This window comes from Catharus ustulatus, chromosome W (assembly GCF_009819885.2).
Source record: "Catharus ustulatus isolate bCatUst1 chromosome W, bCatUst1.pri.v2, whole genome shotgun sequence".
Classification (NCBI taxonomy): Eukaryota; Metazoa; Chordata; class Aves; order Passeriformes; family Turdidae; genus Catharus; species Catharus ustulatus.
The window spans coordinates 8,523,204-8,547,507 of NC_046261.2; the positions used below are offsets into that span (position 1 = coordinate 8,523,204).

The window sequence follows — 24,304 nt, forward strand, 5'->3', positions numbered from 1 at the left end:
CACCAGTGCTGAGTAAAGGGGAAGGATCATGCCTCTCCACCTGTTGGCAATGCTTTCCCAAATTCAGACAAGGGTGCCATTGGCCTTCTTTGCAGCAAGGGCACAATGCTTGTTCATGATGGACTTGATGTCCACAAGGACCCCCAGATGCTTTCCTGGAAGCAGCACAACCCTTTGTAATATTAGCTACTCTTCCCAGTTTTGGTGCTGTCTGAAAATTTGCTGAGGGTACACTCTGCCTGATCATACAGATCATTAATGAAAATGTTGAGCTGGACTGGACCCAGTATTGACCCTTGAGGTACACTGCTAGTCACTACACTTTTTGCTACTGATCATCATCCTCTGGGCCTGACCATTGTGGTAGGTTGACCTTGACTGACTGCCAATTGCTCACCAAGTTGCTCAGTATGACAAGAAAGAAAAATGCCACAAAATACTCATGGGTCAAGATAAGGTCAGGGACATCATTGATCAATTGTCGTCACAGGTAGAACAGACTCGACTTGGGGGAATTAATTCGATTTATTGTCAATTGTTTCAGTTTAAAAGATAGGTGTCTACTAGGGAAGGCAGGACCCTTCAGCAGAATGGAGAATGTAAACCCCCTCCCTCTGAATTATTATACAGTAATTTCATGACTATAAGGCGCACCGGATTATAAGGTGTACCTCCAGGAGTCGGTAAATTCCTGAACTTTGTCCATATATAAGGCGCACCGGACTATAAGACGCACTTTTTTTTTTTCCAGCGAGGATCCACGCACAACAAAGTAATGAATTAGTAACAGAATTGAGCGATCACGGGGCTTACTGGCTCAGCTCAGGGCCAGGCAGGCTCGGCCCTGCTTGGGGCTGCCGTTGGGGCCTAGTGGCTCCGCCGCTTGGCGGGGCCGGACACATCTGCTGCTCGGCGGTGCCGGGCACCTCCATCGACTCCCCCCACAGCTCTCGCGGCTCGCACTTCCAGGTTGGCAAATTTCCCATCTTTATCCATATATAAGGCGCACCAGATTATAAGGCGCACTTCCGGGTTTCCATCAAAATTTTATTCAAAAGGGTGCGCCTCCTAGTTGTGAAATTACTGTAATTTTTAAATTAAAGGGGTCTTAGGTAAAGATATGAGGGTAGAAATAACAGTTTTTTACTAGTATGTATAACAAGGCAAACAAAACAATAACTATGGAATTATTAATAAACAGAACCAGGGACTCTGTGACAGCCTTCTTGGCCAAGATGGGAAGGATGGAGGAGAGGCTTTGCTTTACAAAGCCCTTGGGCAGTTGATCCTGGTGCCCCTACAGGACTCTAAAGAGCAATAAGCTGGAATGGCAGGAATGAGCCAAAGGTCACGGGATGGTGGGTGAGATGTATCAGAAATTTTGTGGCAGTAGTTGTAACTGTGGGACGTCCCAACAGGGCAGTGCGGTGCAGGGCTACAGTGTAGAGAAATCTAGAGCAGTGCTGAAGAAAGTGGCAGGCAGCGGCGGCTAAACTCCCAGTAGGGCAGGGAGAGGAGGGCTCACAATTTCTGGGCAGATAGTGGTGATTTACCAAAATAGGAGTATTGGTCTAATACTGATACTCAATGTGACAGACAAAAGACTCTTTAAGAGTTTAAAGTTAGAAAGTGTATGTTTATTCAGCACTGGACAGCAGCATGGGGTAGCCCCCTAATACACGCTGCAAAATTACAGGTGGTTACAGAGTTTATTTATTGACAGAAGGTTCAAACAAATACATATTCATAATACCAGCCCCTCCCATTTCTTGTTTCTTATGGTAATTAGCTTGAATAGCTATTAAGCATGCATGGATGGTTTTTTGAATTAAGTCTGGAGTCGTTTTTGTGGGGAGGGGTCTTAAAAGGAGGAAGTAAGGAGAGTCTTCCTCGCCCTGAACTCTCAACCTTTTCTATCAATGACAATACAAATGGCTTTTGGGGCAACTTTAGTTTTGCAAAGAATGAGTTTCTGGTTGCAATTGTTTGTGTTCTTTGGACCTAACTACTAGTTTCATCCTTTCCCATTGCAAGCACAGTTAAGTAAACATAAATTGACAGGTAATCAATTATTTAAATTTCAGAAAACTATCTCAAGCCCAGTTTCTTCTAACTTTTAACTAAAATCTTAATTTCTTTAAATTAGTGTTTCATTGGTAGGTCCCTCTTTTAGTGAGGTAGGGTGTTAAGGTCTCGGGTCAGTGGCTGCTCTCACGAGCAGAGGCTCATCCCACAGAAGAAGAAATTCCTGGCTGGGTTATGGCAAATTCTTTTTCTCAAGCAACAATAGCTCTGAGTGTAGTTCTCCTCTGAATCTGCAGTTCGTGAGCTAGCAGCTGCCCCCGCTCCTCCACCTTCCTTTTACCTGGGCCCAGCCAACCTTTTGTTTTCTCAAGTACCCATAAGTACTAGCAGTCAGCATTTCCCAGCAACTCATGGGAAAATTTCTATAGGTGAGATGGAAAAAAAAAAAGAAACCTAACCCCCAACACAATCAAAATTGGATAATGAGAACTAAAAATAAGTCTAAAAAACCATTCCTCTCAATTCTTGCTTCTTTGCAGGCTCAACTTCACTCCCAACTCTTCTAACTCCTCCCCCCCCAGCAGCACAAAGGGATGGGGAATGGGGGTTACAGTCAGTTCCTAATGCATTGCCTCTGCCTCTCCTTTCTCCTCACCTGCTTGAGTGTAGGATTCTCCACACTTGTGAGAGAGATGGGGAGTACTGACTGGTGATCAGAATCCAAATTTATTGTGAGTTACATATGCTTATATACCATTTTAAGGAAGGTTAGTAATTTTTTACTACATTCATTGGGTTAAACATCACAAACTTAACATTTCTACTTGATTCAATCTTCTTTCCTGTCACCAGTCTTGATCCAGTCTTCTTGTAATCTTCAAAGCTCTGTTCTTGCCAAGGCATCTTGGTTATGAAACTACATATGCTAATTAAATCCACAGTACTCTCTGTCTTAGCTCCCACATGGGATCCTTCACATGAGAGACAGTCCTTCATGAACTTCACCAGTGTGGGTCCTTCCCATAGACTGCAGTTCCTCATGAACTCCAGCATGGGTCCTTTCCATGGAGTGCTATCCTTGAGGAACATACTGCTCCAGCATGGATCTCCCATAAGGTCACAGGTCCTGCCAAAAAACCTGCTCCAGTGTGGGCTCTCCATAGGCTGCAGCTTCTTTTAGGGCACATCTAACTGTTCTGCTGGGGGTTCCTCACAGGTTGAAGGTGGGTCTCTGCATCCCCATGGATCTCCATGGGCTGCAAGGGGACAACTGCTTCATCATGGTCTTCACTATGGGCTGCAGAGGAATCTCTGTTCTGGCACCTGGAGCACCTCATCCCCCTCCTTTTCTGCTCCTTGGTGTCTGCAGAATTTTGTCTCACATATTCTCACTCCTCTCTCCTGACTACTGTTGTGCAGCATTTTTACTCTTTTTTAAATACATTATCTCAGAGGTGCTACTAATGTCTCTGGCTCAGGCTTTGACCAGTGGTGAGTCCATATTGGAGCTGACTGAAACTGACTCCTTCTGACATGGGGACAGCTTCTGCTGTCTCCTCTCAGAAGTTACCCGTGCAGACCCCCACTACCAAAACTTTGCCACATAAATCCAATATAGAGATTCAACCAATTCTCAATCTATCTCAGTGTCTGCTCATCCAACCCATATTTCATCAACTTTTCCCCTCATCTACCAGGCCAGTCATTTAATTGTAGAAGTTTATCAATTTGGTCAAGTGTGAACTCCTTTTGGTGGATCCATGATGACTACTGCCAATTGCCATCTTCTCCTTCATGTGTTTTTAAATGGTTCCTAGGTTTAGCTGCTTCATCAACTTCTCAGGAACAAGGCGAGGCTAACTGGCCTAAAAAAGCTTTTGAAACTGTTTGACTCCTATGTCACCTCTAATAATGCCAGAATTAAGACTTATCCCCAAGATAAAGCACATTGTAGCAGGTGGCATGATAATCCTGGCTCCTAGAATCTTGATTATTTTTGGTGTGTGAAAGTTCTTTTTAAACCTTAGAAGCTCAAAGAACTGTTACTTTTATGCATTCAAGGCACTTTGAATTCTACTCAAAGAGCTGAAAAATTTGTGAAATAATAAATTTTGTAGAAACTAGTGGAACTATGTGAACATACTGATTTTGATTTAAAAATAGAAATTGATCTTCTGCCAGACATTTTTAAAGTACAGTAATTTCACGAATACAAACCGCACCAATTTGACTAAGATTTTACTCCTAAACCGGAAATGCGGCTAATACTCAGGAGCGGCTAATATGTGAATAATTTTCTGACATTTACAACCTCAGAAGTGCCAACCAGAGTGCCGAGCCGAGCAACTGCAAAGTCGGCATTTTACGATTGTTACAAATTGTTACTGTTGCACCACGGGTGGAGCCTGGTTGCCTGCAGGCATCACGGGGGGCGGGGAGAGAGGAGGGAGAGCTCTTTCCTTCCCTCCTCTGCCACAGCCCGGGGAAGAGACGGGGGGGCCCCGCGCCGCCATTGCGGCGGCCTGGGGAGGAGGGGGGGGACCCGGGCCACCACTGCCGCGGCTCTGGGAGGCGGCGGGGGACCCGGGCCGCCATTGCCGCAGCCCGGGGAGGAGGGGGAGGACCCGGACCGCCACTGCCGCGGCTCTGGGAGGCGGCGGGGGACCCAGACCGCCACTGCCGCGGCTCTGGGAGGCGGCGGGGGGTTCCATCCCCGCCCGCCGCCGCGGGAGCTGGGGGGGGCTTCGTCCCTGCCTGCCACCACAGGGCAGCGCCGGGTTGTGGTGACCGAGCCCAGTGGCAGCGGCAGCTGGCCCCCAGTGACCCCACCGAGCGGCAGCGCTGGGCTGGGCTACCTGGCCCCGTCAGCAGCCCCTAGCGGGTCGAACCTGCACAGCCCGAACCGAACCAGTAAACCCCGCCCTGCCGCCGTTCTGTTACTATTTGGCAACTTTGTTGCACGCGGGTCCTCACTGCGAACGACAGAGCAGTTTATACTCGGGTGCGGCTTATTTATGGACAAAAACCGAAATATTTGCCAACATCCAGAGATGCGGCTTATACTCAGTGCGGCTTGTATTCATGAATTTACTGTATAATGAGAATAAAGTTAAAAATTCTTTAAAAATTAGGTTTTTGGATTACAAATGGGTCTATCAAGTGATGAGAAGTTTATCTATAAGAGTTCAATATTACTGTTGATGAGGGTAGGGAAAAGGTAGGGGAAAGTACTGTAGCTAACTACGAACACAATAATAGGCTACAGACCTACAAATATATGTGTAAAGAATACAGAGAATATAAAAAAGAGAAAAAAAAGCAAAAATCAATTCAGCATCACAGTGATACTAGAGATTAAACTTTAGTCTTCCTAAAGTTGATTACAGTTGTAAAATTTATTTCTGCAGGCCTGGGATTTTATCCTGGGCCTTTACAATAACTAAACTTCATATAAAAGTCATAGAGATTTAGATGATGACAAAAGTTTTTGTTTTCAAGCATTCTCATTCCTAAAGTTATCATAGTCTATGTTAATAAGACCAAGAGGTGTCTTTTGGAAAAGTATACTTCTTGTTGTTGTGGTCTGACACTGGTCAAATGCCAGGCACTCACGGAAGTTGTTTGCTTACTCTCTCCTGCTACCGTTGTGTAGAGAGAGGGAAAAAAAATAGCCAACAACTCATGAGTTAAGGACTGGGAGAAAAAAAGACTTTAACAGCAAAACAGGCTCAAATTTAAAGGTATAAAGTAAATTTATTATTAACAGAGTCAGAGGAGGATAATGAGAAGTAAAATAAGTCTTTAAAAAACCTTTTTCTGCCCCCCAAGCCCCTCTGTCCTTCCCACCAACAGCATAGGAAGACAGGACGTGGGGGGCTTTGGTCAGCTCATAATTTGAAATCTTTTTCCTTTCACTCAGGGAGAGGAGTCTTTTTCTGCTATGCCATGGGATCCTTCCCACAGGCAAAACAGTCATCCCAAAGCTTTTGTGGTATGGATCATTTGTCCATAGGGTCCAGTCTTTTAAGGCTAGACTGCTCAAGTTTGGAAGCAAGGACTCTCTATCTCTGGAAACAGGGACCCTCTCTCTCTATTCAGGTCTCCCACTAGACCACAGCTTTCTCTAACATCCACCCATTCTGGCATGAGCACTTTTCCTACAGGGTGCGAGTGGATCTCTGCATCCCCCATGGAGTTCATACAAGGGGAACAGTTTATTTACTGTAATCCTTACCATGGCCCACAGAGGAATCTCAGCTCTGAGACTTGAAGCACCTCCTCCGCCTCTTTCTTTTCCACTGACCTTGGTGCCATCATGTTGTTTTTCCTCACATGTCCTCAATTCCTCCTCTTCTGTGACTGGAAGAAAAACTGCTGCTCGTAGGTACCATTGTCAACAAGTTCCATCAATTCAAAATTCTTGCAAGACCCTGCAACGCTGAGAAGTTGATCTCGTCTTGGTTCTGCATCAGGGAATCGCTCGTCATGCTTCTGCTACCGGCCGAGTGGCCCCCCTGCCATCATGTAGGCAGTGGCGCCTGCTGTGGCGCTGGCAATATTTAATGCCTCTCTTCACGTGGAGTGCTGGGAAGGGGAAGCCATCGCTTTTGCCCCTGCCCTTTTCACCCACAGTATGGTTGGCTGGGGTCAGGTAGGCAGTCAAGGTTTGCCGAGGGCCACACTAGGGATGGCGGCAGTTGCAGCAGCAGCAGCCACGGTGCCTCCCCACTCCTGGGGAAAAAACTGCGTGTGTGCTCTTTTGATTTTCTTCCTAAATATGTCATCATAGAGGCATTACCACCCTATCTAATTGGTACCAACAGCATGTCCATCTTCAGAACCATCAGAGATTGTCTGTCGGACACGGTGAGAGCTTCTAGCAGCTTCTCACAGAAACTACCCCTGTGGCCTCCCCCGCTGACACCAAAAAAAACAGACCATGAAAAATCAACACACTTGTATGTCACATGTTCTATGTTATTGTATAGTTAAATATATGTCTAGAATGGCCAGAACCTTGGATGCTTGCTTCTTATGGGAATTTTCTCATAAACTGAAATATAAATAGCTACATAGGACATTCCTATTATCTGTTTAATAAGATCAAAATGGGAAGACGCTCACATCTGACTGAACTGCTTCTCAAAAGGAGCATTTTCAGAGTGTAATTTGTTGATGTTTCTAAAGTTAAAACAAAGCTTTACAATCTGCAATTTCAGATTTAAGCAACAGTTCACATGCATTGCTTTCTGCATTGAGGTTTCTCTAGTTTTCTTCTGGCTACAAAGCTACTTCAGAAGGACAAAGGTTCCAAGTTCTTATCACTAAGAGTTGTGGTAGAATTAATTTTCAGCTGTGTTGAAGATGGCAGGCAGAATCTTCAACTTATCAGTGTGATGGTTTTAACATCTGACCACCTAAACAGGACTCCTATTTGTATCTTTGTCCTTTTAACCCTTTATAAAAGTTTTTGTGACTTAAATGATGAATAGTTTCAAAAAGAAAAGAAAAGAAAAGAAAAGAAAAGAAAAGAAAAGAAAAGAAAAGAAAAGAAAAGAAAAGAAAAGAAAAGAAAAGAAAAGAAAAAAGAAAAAAGAGAAATTTCAGTTCGAAGGGACTTACAACACTCATCTAGTTCAACTGCCTGTGTACTTCAGGGCTGAATAAAAGTTAAAGCACATTATTAAAGGCGTTGTTCAAATGCCTCTTGAGGAGTGACAGGCTTGGGGCATTGACCACCTCTGTAGGAAGCCTGTTCCAGTGTTTGACTGTTGTAACCCAATACCCTACTGCTTTAAGAATGGTACATCCCTTTAACCCTGTAACCCCTGCAAGACCAATGGATTGACCCCTGCGATGGGATTGGCCTGAAGCCAAGGCTGACCCCTCCCCTTTCCTGACCCATAGAAAACCCTGAGCCCACGTGTGGACTTTATCCCCCTCTCCTGCTCTGCTCACATGGAAGCCTAAGAATAAAGCAGAATACCAACCCTGGGATAAAGAGTCTCTATACCTTTCTGTTCTACATGAACCAGCACCCCAGGCCAGCTCTGCAGGATATTTGGGGAGCAGGCAAGGCACAGGGTGCTGTTTCAGTTAGCGCCCAACGTGGTTTTTTTTAAAATTAAAATCCACGTGAGAGGTTGTGACCCTTGAAGGGTTAAGAAGCTGACGGGAAGCCCAACTACCCTGCTGGCGAAACTTGCTTTCTAGAAGGTGTAGCTTAAGGGGACGGAACCGGTAAATCATCCAACCCATAGGGTGGTCGGTTTCAGGAGCAGATAACAAAGTACAGTTCTTCAGCTCCTTGGTACTTCGCACAGATTGGTAAGTATAAATTTTCCTCCATGGGGAGGGGGATTTTGAGGTGCTTTTTCTGTAACATCGAGGTGCGGGGGGCTGGGCTGCACAGTGTCCTCCCTGGGGGTTTGGAGCTGTATGCAGCCGGAGACGCTGGTGGGGGTAGCAAGGCCGCCTTGAAACAGTTTCTGCCGTGTGTACAGTATCACGCCAGACAGCTGATTTCAAAGAGAGGCGCCGTTTTTGCTGCAGCCTGTGATTTTCTGTGGGGAGAGGTGCCAGTTTTGCCGGCAGTTAGCACCCTTCTCTTGCTGTGTTTTAACTGTGCTTTGTAGTGAGATATTAGAGTAAATTGCTGTGAAAAATATGGGTACACAGCAATCTACTTTGCAACAGAGCGTGGTTTCACAAATTAGAGAACTTTTAAAAATTGCAAATGTGATTATTACTAACAGAGAACTAGATGGGTTTGCTAGGTGGTTGTCTGTAGAAAAATCAGACCTTAATTTGGAAGATATGAATTCGGTTTTATTTTGGAATGAAATTGGAGATTTATTAACTTTAAAAGTCGAAAATGGGGATAAAAAAGCCTTGATGTTCATCCCAATATTTTTGCAAATTAGAAAACTGTTACTTCAAACAGAAAATAACAGCCAGCCCCAACAAACTGCTTCAGAGTCAAACAGTTCTTGTATCTGTCCCTCTGCGTGTGATGTTCCCTCTTCACCTAAGAAATCTGACTGCTCTGTCTCTCTAACTCATGCTGACACCCACGTGTCTTTTACTACTGAGGCTGAAAGCAAACCCCAAAATGGCTCCAGCCACATGGCATTAAACACTTCTTCTTCCCATAATACTCCTTCTCCCCTGCTAACACCCTCAGACCCCTCCCCAAACTCATCCTCGCCTCTGGGTATTCAGGACTGTTCCCCTCCCCCAAGCTATCAGGCTAGCACAGAGGGGGGTGAGGGTGGGTGTGGGAGAATTCGTTCTACAAGTTCTACACTACCTCCCTCTGAGATAAGGACCTCGACCTCAGCATCGCCCATCGCTCAGGACACTGTCTCTGTGGAGGCACATAATCAACAGATAACACAGCCCAGAGAAGAGGGAGGAATAGAGCCCATCCCTAAAACCCCGAATCTGGAAACCCAGATACCGTCTGTGGCTCCTGTCATTTATATGGGTAGGAGAAATGCCAGGAGAACATATCAACCACTACCATACCAAGATAAAAAAGGAAATTTGTAAGGTTCAAAGAGAATTTGGCAGACACAGTGAAATGTTTAAAGGATTTTTAAGAGCAACATTTAGTTCTCATGAGATGGTACCTAATGATATTAAGGATTTATTCAGATGTTTACTTTCAGCTTTGGAATTCGAATTGTGGGAAAGCATTTGGAAAAGATCTTTAAGAGTACTTTTGCAGGAAATACAACAAAGCCCAGAAAGTGCAAAAGATGAGGATAATAATGATATTACACAGGAACACCTAACAGGAGAGGGACAATTTGAATGCCCTGAAAAACAGGCACGTTTATTAACTAAATTTGTTTTGGATAAGATTTCTCTAGCAGCAGAAAAAGCTTTCCATCAATTACCTAGTACTGAAGTTACAGGTAGTTATGTTAATATTAAACAGTTTCCTTCAGAAAGTTTCTTGCAGTTTCTGGATCGCCTCCGTGCACAGGTGGAGAGACAAGTCTCGGACCCAAAGGTGCAGGCAGAGCTATTAAAGGAGGTGGTTCAGAAAAACGCTAATGAATCATGTCGCAGGGTCATACTTAGTCTTCCCCTCGACCCACCACCTAGCTTAGCACAGATGATAGAAGCCTGCACCAGAAAAGCAGAACTGTTCAGTGCACCAGAGAGGAATCCAGGACCAGCACACTCACGATCTGCAGCAGCTATGACACCAGGACCAAGGAAGCAACCGGTACCACCACAACAGCTGCAGCATATCACCTGCTTCCAGTGCAAGAAAACAGGACGCTATGCAAGGGATTGCCCACACAACCAGAAACAGAAGAAGACCAACAAACAAAAAAACTAGGTGTACAGCGCGTACCCGCCATAAATATCATCACGCGCAAAGATATAAATACTGCAGGTTCCACACGGGAAAAAACCTCTCTCTTTAAAACTAAGGGGGAGGACGGGACAAATGGTATGGGGATTAATGATAGCATAAATGTTAAATATTCAATTAGCAAGGGTTGGACGCCTTTTGGTCGTCTCAATCTTAAGACCACTAAAGGTGTTTGTTTTATGTCAACAGAGTGGACAGCAATTACAGTGGATCTGTCTAGCACTTCACTGGACCTGACGCTGTTGCATTTGGAACTGCGCTGTGAGTATTTAGTTATGGGGGACACAGCACACACACCCTTGGAGATGGAATTACTTCCATTATCCAAGAAGGAAAATGTCTCAGGTTTCGTTCTCTTAGCACGCTGCTCACAACCACCTTATTACCGGAACGAGGGGCAAATCCTCGCCCAGGCCATCCCTGTTCCAAAGGAAATCACAACAGAAGGAAAATCACCTGAAGTCTATTGGGCAGAGGCGGTGGGTGAGGAAAAATCCTCTCTGGCATGCAATCTGACCCATGGTTCAGACCATCTCCATGTGGAGGGGGTGCTGGACACAGGGGCAGATGTGACGATCATACCCGAAAGGATGTGGCCGTCACAATGGGAATTACAACCCGTGACAGGCAAAATCCAAGGTATAGGGGGAATCAAATTGGCTAAAATATCAAAAAGCATAGTGCAAATTGAGGGGCCGGATGGAAAAATAGCTAGTGTCCGTCCGTTTGTTACAGACTATAAGTGCCCCCTGTGGGGAAGAGATACCATGTCTCAGTGGGGAATGAAAATGGTAATCCCCAAAAGTCCTCAGGAATTTTAAAGGCGGCCACTGAGGAGCGCCCTGCCCACAAATTGACATGGTTAGATGATTCTCCAATCTGGACAGCTCAGTGGTCGATGAGTAAAGAAAAACTCAAGGCACTGGAGGAACTTGTAGCAGAGCAATTGGCAAAAGGACACATAGAAGAAACTACAAGTCCTTGGAATTCCCCGGTATTTGTAATTAAGAAACCAGGGAAGGACAAATGGAGATTGTTACATGATCTGCGGGAAATAAACAAAATTATAGCAGACATGGGATCACTTCAACCAGGGATGCCCTCTCCAATGATGCTCCCTCAAAATTGGAAATTGACAGTTTTAGATATTAAGGACTGTTTCTTTCAAATCCATTTACACCCAGCAGATGCTCCACGGTTTGCCTTCTCTGTTCCTACCATCAACAGAGAAGCCCCAATGAAGCGCTACCACTGGAAAGTGCTCCCTCAAGGGATGAAGTGTAGTCCTTTCATATGCCAGTGGTATGTGGTCTCATTGCTGTCTCTAGTGCGTGCTCAGAGAAAGGAAGCTATCTTCCTACATTATGTAGATGACTTGCTTGTGTGTGCCCCCAATGACTCTATACTCCAACACACGCTTGACCTAGTGGTTAAGGTTTTAACCTCTGCTGGATTTCAATTGCAGGAGGATAAACTCCAAAGGATGCCACCTTGGAAGTACCTGGGCCTGGAAATCACTGCAAGGACCATTGTTCCTTAGAAATTGGACATTAATTGTAACCCAAAGACCCTAGCAGATCTCCATTCCTTCTGTGGGTCTTTGAATTGGGTTAGGCCCTGGCTAGGCCTCACTAATGAGGACCTAGAGCCCCTTTTCAATTTATTAAAGGGGGAGAGAGAGCTGATTTCTCCCAGGGAACTGACCCCAGAGGCAAAAACTGCAATCGCAAAGGTACGGAAAGCTCTAGCAGAGAGGCAGGCTCATCGCTACAGCCCTGAACTGCCTTTCAAATTCATAATTCTGGGAAAACTACCACACTTACACGGTTTGATATTCCAGTGGATCGAGGGGCAGAGAGATTCGCTCTTAATCCTAGAGTGGGTCTTCCTCTCTCACCAAAGATCCAAAACCATCACAAAACCACAAGAACTCATAGCTCAGCTGATTTGTAAGGCAAGGATGAGGCTGTATGAGCTGGCAGGTTGTGTCTTCACATGTATTCACCTTCCAGTCAAACTCTCTGAGGAGGGAAGGAACTCTCCTGAGAGGCTGACAAAGGAGATGTTCGAGCACTTGCTCCAGAGCAATGCCAGTCTCCAGTTGTCTCTGGACAGCTACAGTGGACAAATAGCAGTCCATGCCCCATCTCACAAGCTGTTCAATGAGGAATTCCACCTCATTCCTTGTGAGAAGAGGAGTCGGAGACCACTCAAAGCTCTAACAGTGTTTACAGACGCTTCTGGGGCTTCCCACAAGTCGGTGATGACTTGGAGAAATCCTCAGACTCAGCATTGGGAAGCTGTTGTTGAGTTTGTGGAGGGTGCGCCCCAGGTAGCTGAACTGGCTGCAGTGGTAAGAGCTTTTGAGAAGTTCTCAGAGCCAATCAACTTGGTAACAGACTCAGCTTATGTAGCGGGAGTAGTGTCCATGGGGGAGCAGGCAGTGCTCAAAGAGGTTGACAATGAGCAGCTTTTCAGGTTGCTGTCAAAACTAAGCTATCTGATTTCTCATAGAGAACATCCATTCTATGTGATGCATGTGAGGTCACACACCGATTTGCCAGGTGAGATCGCAGAAGGGAATCGTCAGGCAGACTCCCTTGCCACCCCAGCAGAACAAGCACGTCTCCCAGACATCTTCCAACAGGCAAAGCTGAGCCACCAGCAATACCATCAGAATGTGCCAGGTCTGATCCGTCAGTTCAAGCTAACACGGAGTCAGGCTCGAGCCATTGTGGCCACCTGTCCCAGCTGCCAGCTCCAGGCCATGCCATCGGTAGGTGCAGGGGTTAACCCCAGAGACCTTGACAGCTGTGAGGTGTGGCAGACAGACATCACACACATTCCCAGTTTTGGTCGCCTCAAATATGTTCGTGTAAGCATTGACACATATTCAGGTGCGGTTTATGCCTCTACCCATGCAGGAGAAAAAGCTGTGCATGCCAAACAACACCTAGTGTAAGCTTTTTCAGTATTGGGGATCCCTAAGGAAATCAAAACAGATAATGGCCCAGCATATGTGTCCAAGGAGTTCCTGGAATTTGTCCAGCAGTGGGGAGTGGAACATAAGACAGGCATCCCCCACTCCCCCACAGGCCAAGCTGTGATTGAGCGTGCACACCCGACGCTCAAGCATGTTCTGGCTAGACAGAGTAGTTCAACTGTGTGGATGTCTCCACAGCAGAAGCTGTGTAAAGCCCTGTTCACTATCAATTTCTTGAACTGTTCATTTGAAAACATGAATCCTCCTCTGGTTCGTCATTTTAACAGTGGCAAACAGTTCAAGTTGTCTCAGCATCCACCATTTTGATTAGGGATCCAGAAACCTGGGAAACCAAAGGTCCCTATGAGCTTGTTACCTGGGGACGTGGTTATGCATGCGTATCCACTCCCTCAAGCCCTCAGTGGATTCCCCAGAAATGGGTGAAGCCTTTTGTCCCCAAACAGCCAGCACCTGCTGAAGAGGAAGAGAAACAAGTCGCAGTTGCTTCGAAAAGAAGACGCCGCTGGAGAGGAGAGAGAACTGACACAGAAGACAACCTTCCGACAGACTCAGAGACTTTTAACATGTTTTAAAATGTTTGTTTTCTTTTTAGAGAATACCTCCCTTCCACTCAACCCATGATGAACCCCATCCAAGTTGTCATGCTGTTAACACTGAACAGTCAGGCAGCTGCATGGATCGTCCCTCAACCGCGTCAAAACGTCTGGGTGACCCTGGCAAAGACACTCCAACAGGAAAACATATGCCTGTCCTCGGCAGCAGCAGAAAATCCTATGTCCACCTGCCTGGTAGGAGTTCCCTTGAAAGTTGGAGAATATTCAACCAGCTTTGCAATGGAGATGCACAATGAAATTCCCGGGATACACACAATTTCAGTATACAAAACTAAAAGGTAGCAAACAGAAGAGAATTCTATGGAGGAACTGCTGCCCAATTTGCCAAAAGCAGCTCAGGAACCTCAGGAATTAGAGCTGTTAGGTTCCTATCCGGCACAATACTGCATTCAGCTTGTAATTTATCCAAAACCTTCTGACACCAAAGAATTCCACAATGTAATACAATATAGAGAGGAATTCACGGCCAAAAAGTGGTGCAGGGTTTTGAGTCACCTTGCAGCAAACTCCCCATCTCTCACAAGTCCCAAGAGCCTCCCTAAGGGGTTGTTCTTGATTTGTGGAGATCGGGCATGGGCAGGAATTCCCTCTAAGCTTTTAGGAGGACCATGTACCTTTGGGCGGTTGTCCCTGTTGGCACCCAATGAAACCTTAATTAAGGATTGGACTCATAAAAACAAATCAGTAAATAAAATCCAAAAGAGAAGTGCGGACAATGTGGACAAAGATTGTGACTCTGAAATTTTCCTTTGGGCCAAATCCAAAAGATTGCTGTATCCCTATTTCTTCCATGGGCAGCAGCAGCCAAGGCTCTAGGTGAATTGGGCCACCTAGAGTGTTGGGTAGTCAAACAGGCAAATTTGACATCCACTGCCATCAGCTCCCTCCTAGAAGACGAACAAATTACCAGGCAGGCCACACTCCAAAATCGTGCTACCATAGATTTTTTCCTGCTGCTACATGGACATGAGTGCCAGGAATTTGAAGGACTTTGCTGCATGAACCTGACCTCGAAAGCTCCTAACGTCCATGCTGCCCTCCGAGACATGAAAACCTTGATCGGACAAGTGAAGCAAGAATCTGAAGACTGGTTCAACTAACTGTTCAAGGGCTGGGGATTCACGGGGTGGTGGACTTCAATAGTCAAAACTATTTTGTTACTCTTTGTTATTCTTTTCCTTGTAATACTGGCATTCGGAATCCTTCGTCACTTGGTTCTCAAGGCCATTAGTGGTCTCATGCCTTCTGTTGCTATGGTAAATCACATAGAGATGAAAACCGTGAAACAATCTAAAGCCCTTACTAACCCCAAGTGGTGGGAAAGATCTTAAGTTGTATCCAGAATAACCTTCTCTCTTCTTTTAAACAAAAAAAGGGTGAGATGTTTTAACCCAATACCCTACTGCTTTAAGAATGGTACATCCCTTTAACCCTGTAACCCCTGCAAGACCAATGGATTGACCCCTGCGATGGGATTGGCCTGAAGCCAAGGCTGCCCCCTCCCCTTTCCTGACCTGTAGAAAACCCTGAGCCCACGTGTGGACTTTCTCTTTTTATCCCCCTCTCCCGCTCTGCTCACATGGAAGCCTAAGAATAAAGCAGAATACCAACCCTGGGATAAAGAACCTCTATATCTTTCTGTTCTACATGAACCAGCACCCCATGCCAGCTCTGCAGGATATTTGGGGAGCAGGCAAGGCACAGGGTGCTGTTTCATTTGACTACCCTCTCAGTACAGAAATGCTTCCTAATATCAAGCCTGAACCTCCCCTGCTTCAACTATTTTGTTTAAGTAGCCTTCTCAGACCTTCTGAGGTCATGAGAAGTTTGTTACATGTTAAAATTATTTAAATTACTTTGTCTTCAAACAAATTAATCACCCTTCTTTAGGTGATTAAACCTTTATTTTTGAACTACTTGATTCCTGGGAAAACAAGTCCTTTGAAAAAGGACTGTTTAGTGTAAATGAGCTTTAGATGTTAGTGGGATAGATTTTTAACCAAATTCCACAAGAAATTGGTAGTTGTGCTGTGATATCTGCTTTATGAATTTTATGTGTTGCCAATGTTCTACATTTCCTTGATACAATTATTCTGATGTTAATTTTTATTTTGTGTGAACTAGCAAAACTGTATATTGAGACTCAGAAATCAGGCACTTACAAAAAAGTGATCCTAAAGAATGATTTTGCATTTGATAATTTTGTAGGTACAAGCCTGTGCAGAAAGTGGATGGAGTTCCAGATGGTTTCACAGGAAGCGGTCAACAGACAGGCACATCTGCTGAACAAACTATAATTGCCCAAAGTCAACATCATCAACAGTTTTTAGGTATGAAAAGATGTTGCACTATCATCTCACTGATAATAGAACAATAAGATACTCTTAGGAGCTATATGTTCTGTATTGCAAGACTTCTGCACTATTTAATATTCATCATGCAGATAAAAAACAAAAAAATGCGCAAAATCTATTTGCACAGTAGATTTAAAATATCTTGCAATGCAAGTGTGGTGAAGACTGAGGCAAACTGCTCTGTCAGACATGCTCTGGAGTCAAGAATCATGCTGAGGGACTGTGGAGAGAGTTCCTGAAATGGCAAGACCTCAAAATTAGCACCTAGAGGTGCTTCAGCACCCCACCTTCCCCTCCCAGCAGGTAACGCTGAAACTCTGTCCCAGAGGCAGCTCTGACTCAGCATGGGTGAGGTCAGGAGTGATGAGGTCCATTTCCCACCCTGTAACATCCCAGACACTTAATGTATAAGGCTAAACTGAGGTTCCTTTGTTCTGAGTAGATGCAAGGGAGAAATACTGACCAGATAGTCTCAAGAGGTGAAAAATCCACAAAGGTTTACTGGCAAAAAAATAGAAAATCAAGGAACTTTGGCAAAAGATTTAACACAACATAAAACACTTATCACAGCATCGACTTAGCCCATTGAACATTAAACCCATTTGATGTTACGTTCCATGAAAAGAAAGTTACAAGAAGAAGAAAGAGAGAAAGCCAGGAAAGGTATAGCAAAAGAATTATAAAACTACCGACTCCTGGGTTTCAGCGATGTAACAGATAGAAAACTCCAAGATGAAGGTAGGATTAAAGAACAACATGCTTGCCTTGTGGTCAACCTTCTTAAACTCTTGACCCTTTGTGAGCCTTCCTCCCAAGCAGGACTTCCAGTTGCTTGGCCACTCAGGGTCTGGGTTAGGCAACACTGGGGGACTGCCTCCAGTGTGCTATGATTGACAGAGACTGCAGGACTGGGAGGTATGGGGGGTAGGGTACCACCTCACCAAAGCAAGGCCGGACCTGCCCCCTACTACACACATTCCAAACATCCCAAAATGTCTCCAGACATTGATCTTACCAGTGTCTGACACGCCCCTACAAAAGCAACTCCTAGGGCACAGAGTAGGTAAACAGGGCAGGGTGCGGCAGTTCAGGAAGGTAGAATGCAGTCACCCACCAGCTCAAGAGGAGAGCTCAATTGGTGGTCATTGCCTTCTTGGAAGGAGTTCAGCTATGGTATCCACTTGTCGGGGAGATATGTCCTCTGGACTTGCCAGAAAGGATGTGGTGACACAGACAGAGCTGCCATAAGAACACACAACCATCTAGGGCTACAGGGAATGCCAGAGCCTGGCACTGGTATTGGATGGCAGTAGAGACAACAGCTGTGTGAGGTGTGATGAAGTGGATGATCTACTCAGCCCAGGGGCAAATCTAAGAGAAGAGGTAGAAAAGTTAGAAGTATCAGGGATTCTGAATGGTTGAGCCACTCTCTACCATTCCTGAGGCAAATGCACCAGCTGGTCACACCACAAGAAGAAAAGGATCCCTTACACTCTCACTACCAGGCAGAAGGAGGGGACCTAAGAGATGGGAAGGAATGGAAACAGGTCCCTACTCAAGGCAGTAGGCAAATCCCCTCCTGGACTACCTCACCTTCCCAGATGCAATAAGTATGAGGCTCTAGTACTTGAAGACCAGGCACAGAATCATTGACGTTGGGAGAGACCTCCAAGATCATCTAGTGCAACCATCAACCCAGCATCCCCATAATCATCCTTAAACCATATCCCCAAGTGCCACATCCAGACGCCTCTTGAAAACAAATACAACATTGGCACACTACAATATGGACAAACATCCATCCAGGTTGGAGGAGTTGCCTAAGGTGAATAAGTCTACCCCCTGCATCACAACTGCCTCAGTCAAGAAAAAAAGAACAATTTTGAGAGGAACAGAGGCCTGATATGCTGACTGGACCCAACCCGTAGGGAAGTCTGGTGCCCCCCTGGGGCCTGGGTAAGAGACATTACCAAGAAACTCTGTATCCTGGAAGACTCCTGTGATTATTATCCATTACTGGTTTTTCAGGTGGTCAAAAATGAAGTCCAAAAAAAAAGTCTGAGGACAATAGAGAGGAGTCCCAGGGTTTTACGATGACTGGTTGAAGGATCTGGAGCACAAACAGTTTTCTGTATTCCACCAGTTGCAGGGAATGATGGAGGTAGAAATAGGAAAATCATGCAGATGAATACCTGGTGCTGAGCCAGGTGTTACCAACAGAATTTGGGGTTTTTTTGATCATGACTTTTTTTTCATGACACTGAGCCTGCTGGCAACAGCTGGGGTACACCTGTCGCAAAGAGGGAAAAGGATCCTTAGTAGTTAGCAGGGCTCACTGAGAGATCTTTAAACTAGATTTGAAAGGAATAAAATCAGGAACACTGGAGATAAGCCTGGAGATGGCATGCCACTGGCAGATGGTGTGCTAATGAGGTCCTTCAGTCTGTAGTCTCAATAGAGGGAGGGGATGGAGATCCATGCAGTAGCAAGGATGCATGGGTTACTGATGTGCTAGAAACCACTGAGACAACTGAGAATGATCAAGCAGAAATTAGAACTTCTCTCCCTGAAAAGACAGTGGACCAATAACACAACATAAGTGTATTACATGAATGCACTCAGCATGGACAACAAACGGGAGGAACTGGAAACCATGGTGCAGCAGGAAAACTATGACATAGTTGCCATCATAGACACATGATGGAACAAGTCACAACTGATGCAGATGGTCTTTCAGGTCCCTTCCAACCCAAACCATTCCATGATTCTATAACCTGTTCTCCTTCTATGACAAGGTGACCTGCCTAGTGGATGAAAGAAAGGCTGTGGATATTGTCTACCTAAACCTCAGTAAAATGTTTGACACTGTTTCCCACAGCATTCCCGGAGGAACGGGCTACTCATGACTTGGGTGGTGTTTTGGTTTGGAAGACAGGTACTTGCTAAAAAAAGGCAGGAACTCCTTGTGAGATGGAGAATATAAACCTTCTCTTTCTTGATTATTACAATTTTGGAATTAGGGACTTTCAGGCCGAGATATGGGGGGAAGGAATAACAGTTCTTTACTAATATATTTAACCAGACAAACAGAAACAACAGCAGCTATGAAAATTAACAACAAATAGAACAGTAACTCAGTTCTAGTCCTTTCCGGCCGCAGACACTCCCTCCCTGCACTCAGTACCGGTGGTTGTAGGGGGCAGGGCCAGTCCCATGCAGTTGCGAAGGGCTGGGATGATGTAGGCAGCATCCCAGGTGGGAGAAGGGATGGAGGAGGGACTCCCCGCTCACCGTATGGTTTGCAGCGCTCGGCTGCATGCTCGGAGGTAGCAGTCTGGAGCGGAGAGGCTGCAGTGCAGTGTCTCCCAGCAGAGGATCTGGTTCCCAGAGTTGAGATGGCGCGAGGTGGAAGTGAGCAGCCCCCTGGACATCTTCCTCCGACCCTGCTGGCAAGCAAGAGAGAGCCCCACCCTGCCCAACTCTTTGTCTCTAGAAATCACGAGCTAGGGTGCAACCTGACAAGCTTTCTTAGCATAATAATGGGGAAAATTCCACAGTGAGAAAAAAGTAGGGGAACAAACCCCAATCCTCAACAGGTGGGTACACTGTTTACTGGGTAAAACACTGGCTGGATGGCTCGGGCCAAAGAGTGGTTATGAATGAAGTTAAATCCAGTTGGTGGCTGGTCACAAGTGGTGTTCCCCCAGGCTCAGTACTGGGACCAGTCCTGTTTAATATCTTTATCAGTGATCTAGGTGAGGGGATTGAATGTGTCTGTCTAAGTGTGCAGATGACCCCATATTGGGCAGAAGTGTTGATCTGATGGCAAGTAAGAAGGCTCTGCAGAGGGGTCTGGACAGACTGGATCGATTTGCTGAGGACAATGGTATGAGGTTCAACAAGGTGAAGTGTTGAGTCCTGCATTTGGGTCACAACAAGCCCATGCAATGCTACAGGCTGGGGGAAGAGTAGCTGGAAAGCATCGGAAAAGGATCTGGGGGTGCTGGTCAACAACCGGCTGAACTTTAGATGGCAGTGTGTCTGGGTGGCCAAGAAGGCCAATGGTATCCTGGCTTTTACATTTGCTAATGCAAAAAATGCCTATTAAATGTGTTATGGCAGTAATTGTACACTTTGTTTTGAATTAATATATTGGGATTTTGAAACATCACATATTTTGGCATAACCTTGCTGTTATGAAAATCATTGGGAGCCCTAGGCTGTAGTTAGCACGTGTTTGAATTTTCCTTTCCACTGTCCCCCTAGCTGACAGTGCATTTCCCCCCCATACCAGTATATCTGTTGGAAACACTTATGAGAAATAGTAAATGTACCTTGGCTACGGTTGAAAGGCTTTTACATTTCAAGTAAATATATGCTGCTGAGTCTACTAAACCCTAACATGCATGTCAATGCAAAAACTCTTTGACTGATCAAAGTTAAACTATTACATTATATTGATCTCTTATATACTGACATGAATATTCTGAAAATGAGTCTGATCTTTTTTTATATACACATACAATATGTATGTGTAGTCATTTTTATCTGCTACCTGTCAATAATAATTTAACATCTCCTATTTAAAAAAAAAAAAAGCTAGCTGGTTTGTTCACAATTTTATTGCAACTCTAAAACATATTAAGTATGAAAGACATTCCTCTTTGGGCATTATAACCTTCTAGACTTTATTTCTTTACATCATCCTTAAATGTTTTCTAATCAAACTGTAATGGGCATAATTTGCAATAGCTTTCTTCTGTTATGTTGTCATGGAAACAGATGCAACTCGAGTACTTCCAGAGTTTGGAGAAGTTGAAATATCTTCTCTGCCAGATGGTACTACCCTTGAGGACATAAAATCACTGCAAAGTCTTTATAGAGAACACTGTGAGGTAAGAAAAGTGTCTTTTCACAGAAATCATTCTTTGAAAATTCATGTCTTCTAGTGAGAATCAGTACAACAGGGTGACTGACACAAAACAGATTACAGCCAACCTACTTGTATCTTGTGATCCTCAAATATTTTGCTTATTCAGAAAGGACATTTGCAGAAAGACCTCTGAAATTTCTCTCTTAACAGGAAAAAAACCCAACATGTAATAGAATACCGATACTAGAATATAATCATGTGTAGTTTTTGAGAATTTTAGTTAAAAAAAACTTTACATAATATATATACAGAATTTTGCTTTTTAAAATATGAGTTAGAATCAGATTAAATTATTATTTCTGATGCTTATGTTAAAAACAAACGAAGTTTTTCTTCCAGTTTTAAAGAAGCAGGTGGCTTAAGAACTTAAAACCGCATTTTATATTGAATAACGTGTTTTAAAATTATTGTTGAAGGTGCTTTCAAGAATGTAATGAAGTAACAAAATTAATTAAATAGGTTTCCTTTGTGCTTGCAACAGTGTTAAAAGTTTCGTTTAAGTGAATTCACCTGATATATGTGCTTAGACTCTTTTCTGGAGGGTTGATCTTAGCCACTTGGCCTGATCTTAGTCTCTGATTACACTAGTACAGACAGTTGGAAAAAATTTTGCTACAAAATTATTTAAAAGGATATTATGTGTTTATTTATAAACAAAGATTTTAATATTTTTTTTTCTGCAAAATAACCAGGGGCAGCTATACCCCTGGAAAGAACTGTGGGGGAGGAAACACTTAGAAGACTATCTCCACTGATTTTATATTTCTTTAGGCAATAGTGGATGTTATTGTGAATCTTCAGTTTAGCCTAATAGAAAAATTGTGGCAAACTTTCTGGCGCTATTCTCCCTCTGCTCCAGCTGATGATGCGGCTATTATTGAACTGAGGTCAGTAAATGTATCTTTGCTTACTTTTCACCATCATGATATAACAGCAGGAGTCAAATTAACTAAAGACTTAGTTTTACATATAGGCTAAGAACCTTTTCTGATATTAATAGTTTTTCAGGTTAAATTTGTGTTATCTGCTATTTGATATATAGGGTGTTGGTATATGTCAAACTGCAACCTTGAAATGATTGTATACATCTTCTGTTTTTTCCTTTGGATTACTAAATTCAAAGTATCTTTTCACAATATATTGTCTAGCCTGTTTAAATTGCAAGGACCATTTTTATCATTCTTCTGCATTATTTATGGTCTGGAGCAGAACTTTGGAGGCCATTTTTTCCCCCAGTTTCATATGATGAAGTTAGAGTTTCAATTGGATGCAATAGAGACATCTATAAAGTTTTCATTAAATAATCTATTTCAAAATCGATTGTACTTTTCTTATCTGTATGTAAATGCATTTCCATTTGTTACATTTATTCACAACAGCAATCTGAGTGAAATAGAAAGTCGACTTCCAAAAGGAAAACTAATTACTTTGTGCAAAAATGAGTCTATTCTGAAATGGATGGGTAACTGTGACCATGTGATGTACCAGGCTTTGGTGGAGATTCTCATTCCTGACGTCCTTAGACCTATTCCTAGTAAGTAAAACACAGATAAAATTTCATAAGACTCTCTTTCGTTTTATGTGGTGAGATTTTTGTGCCTCATGAAACTTTAGGGAATGATTTCAAAGGATCTAAATGTAGTGTGTGTGATCTTTCCTTAACTCTGTTTAGTAGAAAGGTTTTCTGGAGTTAATGTAAGCATTGTATTTAAAGAAAAGCAGAGTGGATGTATCATTGTATTTAGGAAAGCCTATAGAATTTTTAGGATTTTTTTTCCTTCTGAATTATGCCTTTTTAAACTGCAAATTCTAAGTTTTTATTAAAGATTAAAATGGCTTTCTTTATATACTAGCTCTAGTCTGACAGCTGTGAATGCACTATGGTCCTGAGCTTGAGTCCAATAATGTCAAGACAGTCTTTCTATTAACTTCAGTAGGCTTTAGTTTAAGTTTTTTATATATAAGTTCTAGTTGTTAAAAAAAGTAAAATGTATATGCTTTGTAATTTTATTTTTGGGTAATTAATGTATTATCAGTGGCTGCTAAAACCATATCATTTTTGATACCTATTAAATCAACATAACACTATCAAACATCATAAGACTTGTTTATTGTTCTAGTCTATTATAGTTTATTTTCTATTTCCAGCATGAAGGACTCATCAGTTGATTTAATATTATGTCAAACAGACCATTATCAGAAATATATAATATATAATATATAATATATAATATATAATATATAATATATAATATATAATATATAATATATAATATATAATATATAATATATAATATATAATATATAATATATAATATATAATATATAATATATAATATATAATATATGATATATGATATATGATATATGATATATGATATATAATATATAATATATAATATATAATATGGTGGCAAGGTTGATAGGTGCACTGAAGTGCCTGTATAGCAATGCATGCAGGATGGATAACAGACAGGAAAAGATGGAAGCCTCTGTGCACCTGGAAAGCTATGATTAAATACCATCACTGAAACGTAATGGGGCAAATCACACAACTGAAATGCTGCCATCAATGGCTATAAACTGTTCAGAAAGCACAGGCAAGGAAGAAGGGGTGGAGAGGTTGCCCTCTATGGAAAAAAATGGATTGACTGGAGAGAGCTGTCTTTGAAAACAAGTGCTGAATGGGTTGAGACCTTTTGGGTAAAAATAAGGGAAAAACCAGCAAAGGAAGCCTCGTGGTTGTTGTTTGCTACAGACTGCCCAGTGAAGAGGAGCCTCTTGATGAAGTGTTCTTCAGCTACAGGAAGCATCACACTTGCAGGCTCTGATCCTCCCAGGGCACCACCCTGACACCGGCAATATCTCTTCTCACATCTTTCAAGACCCTGAATTTCAAGGTAGGGACTGGGAGAAAGAATTCCTTCCCATCATGGGAGAAGATCTGGTTTGGGACCACCTGAGGAACCTGAGCATACACCAGTC

General features: G+C 43.5%; 1 protein-coding gene across 1 annotated transcript in view; it reads left to right on the forward strand.

The window, feature by feature from the left end:
• LOC117005100 (transcription factor RFX3-like) overlaps positions 1-24,304 on the forward strand; it is a 272,818-nt gene that overhangs the window by 188,388 nt on the left and 60,126 nt on the right. The window contains exons 8-11 of the mRNA XM_033076381.1: positions 16,241-16,362; positions 21,169-21,281; positions 22,091-22,206; positions 22,699-22,853. Coding sequence (XP_032932272.1) covers positions 16,241-16,362; positions 21,169-21,281; positions 22,091-22,206; positions 22,699-22,853 — 506 coding nt within the window. The remainder of the gene's footprint in view (positions 1-16,240; positions 16,363-21,168; positions 21,282-22,090; positions 22,207-22,698; positions 22,854-24,304) is intronic.